Here is a 2,767-nt window from a genome sequence, read left to right on the forward strand (position 1 = left end):
TCTTTAGAGGGATACATGGCAGAAAAACCCTGGTCCCAACAGATTGTCCAGTTAGAATTTCAGCATCAATGAGATTTTGGTACGACCCACGACATAATAATCTTGTTCCATTATACAATCCCAATGTTGGGTCAATATTTCTAAGAAGCATGATTGGAGCATCTCTCTTCAAAGTTAACTTATGTGGTGGCAACCCACCAATACAAATTGAGTTCAAGAATTCCGCTGATACAAATTCCTCATGTCACCCTCAATTGAATCAAACGAATACATTGTCTTTTTTTTGCCTGGAAACATATTGATCATCTTTTCATTCAACATGTCGACATCTTCATTTGTAGGACTTATCACTGCCCTTTCCACCATGTAATCCTCCAAGTTTGGGAAAACTTGATAAATAAATTCATTGATGGATAACTCATTCTCCCATGGTATTACCATGCATTCAGGTACTCTTATCATATCATCTCCAACAACAAGTGCTTCCCCATTACCAACATGAAGTAGAAATTGTGAAAATTGTTGATCATTCCTCATGTTTTGTCTAAGTTTCAAAATCTTTAGTTGTGACTAAAATAATGCTTTTACCACACTGGCCTGGATTAGTTCCAACTTCTTTCCTTTAGGAATAACGGGAAGTACTTGTTGAAAATCTCCCTCAAAGATCATTGTTTTCCCCCCAAATGTTAAGTCAACATCAATTATGTCTCTAAAAGTTCGATCTAGCGCTTCAAAGGCATAACGATGTGCCATCGTTAATTCATCCCAAATAATTGTCTTTGCCTGTTGTATTAACTTTGCCAAATTAGCTTGTTTACTGATCGAACATGTAGATGATGAATCTGTGCTAAGTGGTATCTTGAATCTAGAATGTGTTGTTCTCCCACTAGGTAATATTGTAGCTGCTATTCCAAATGTTGATGTTGCTAATACTATATAACCCAACCCTCTCATGTTTGCTAACAATGCATGGTATAAGTAAGTTTTTCCAGTTCCACCTGGACCAGTCACAAAAAAAATTGAATTATGACATCGTTCAATTATGTCCATTATTATGTTAAATTCAGACTTTTGGTTGTCATTAAAACATTCAATTGCAAGAAGATCTTCTTGTGAAATACCTATTGAGAGTTCGTCTTCAATATATCTAGGCATTGCAGAAACTACTTTTGTTGTCATTTGGGGCAAATCAAAGTCCTTGATATTCTTGTTAAATTGTACCAAAAGTGTGTTTAAGTCACGTAAAAGTCTGTTCACAATAACATTGCAACGTAAGTTACTCGAGAAAGCATAATCTTCAATCATGAATGGATAGAATTCATCCCACAATGTCCGGACACCAACTGGTTCACAATATACCAAAATGGTGACAAATAATCTTCTTAAGGCCGATGGCATCCGAATTGTAAAGGCCTCAAGCAAACATTGTCGAATACTGTCGTCTTCTTCTAACAAACCTTGTTGTTCTGCTGCTTCCTTAAACGTTGGTTGCAAAACGCCACCAATTGTCATTAAATTTAGAAATGATGTGGCTCCTCTGACATGATTCAGAAGTATGCGTAGGTAAAATTTCTCACCTTCAGTGGGTGAGACTGTATATATTCGCCCAATAACCCTGAAAAATTTAGTGAGCATTGTCTTGTTAAGCCTCTCGTCTATCAGAATATTTGCAATAGTCTGGTCAGATTGAAATCGAACTTGATGCATATTAGGAAGATGTATTTGTAAGCGCTGCACAGTTGGGTATATCCAATTGATTACAAACTTGAATATCCTCCATAATGCATCTAGTGCACAAACCCATCTTGCATCAACAAACTATCGTATTTCATCACAAACAGGAACTGGCTGAACCTCGAATGCCTCTCTGTCTAGACCTTTGTAAACATACTTATATAAATATTTGATGCTTTTTATGCTTGCACATATTTCAACATCAATGTGGCAGTCATACCTCAACAACAACCAAGGATTATATGGAAAAACCCAACTATTATCAACCGTTATATTTCCTCGTCGATCAAGTGGGACAGGCATGCAATTTCCTCGCCTTCAATAAATTGGATACGATTTATTTCGTTGAATAGTGGATGCAGCAAATGATTTAGGGTAATTTCTTTTACACCTTCCATTTTTCATACAGGGAGATTTTGGGTTTTGAATTCCACATGAACCATGAATCATATGTTTTAATACCACATTGTGAAGGTGAGGCTCTTCATGTTCGTTTGGTATTTCAGCTTTAACAATTTGGTCATAATCATCTGGGTTATTGAGCTTATCATTTTCATCTAACACAACCAACATATGCACATGTGGAAGACCCCGTTTTTGAAACTCAATAACGTATGCATAAGCAGCAACATTACCTAATACCCCTTTTCCATTTATGTCTTTTTTTAGTTCCTCCAATTTTGCATGAAATACTCTAGTGAGTAAGTCGGGACGATCTTGCGGCGATTGTCCAGGGAGTAATTCTCTCTTAATTTCTTCCCAATTTGGGTTGCATGTCATGGTAATGAATAGATCTGGCCTGCCAAATCTTTGAACCAAAGTCATTGCATCTTGATACCATTAGTACATGTCACGTGGGCTTCCAACAAAGGATGATGGCAGAATGGTTCTATGACCGATGTTACTTGATCCATTGTCATTTCCGCTTAATAAATGTTTTACACAAACCTGGAACTGTATCTTTATATTTATAAAAAAACAATTGATATTAAATATGTACCTGCATTATTCACCCCTCTATTTAAAGAGTCTA

At 36.4% G+C, this 2,767-nt stretch overlaps 1 protein-coding gene across 1 annotated transcript; it reads right to left on the reverse strand.

The window, feature by feature from the left end:
* LOC109948727 lies at positions 571–1,707 on the reverse strand. The gene is made up of 2 exons (XM_020562430.1): positions 1,122–1,707; positions 571–998 (listed from the first exon to the last, which is right to left on the reverse strand). Exons 1-2 carry the CDS (start codon positions 1,705–1,707, stop codon positions 571–573), a joined length of 1,014 nt encoding a protein of 337 aa, XP_020418019.1.

Source organism: Prunus persica, chromosome G4 (genome assembly GCF_000346465.2).
Source record: "Prunus persica cultivar Lovell chromosome G4, Prunus_persica_NCBIv2, whole genome shotgun sequence".
Taxonomy (NCBI): Eukaryota; Viridiplantae; Streptophyta; class Magnoliopsida; order Rosales; family Rosaceae; genus Prunus; species Prunus persica.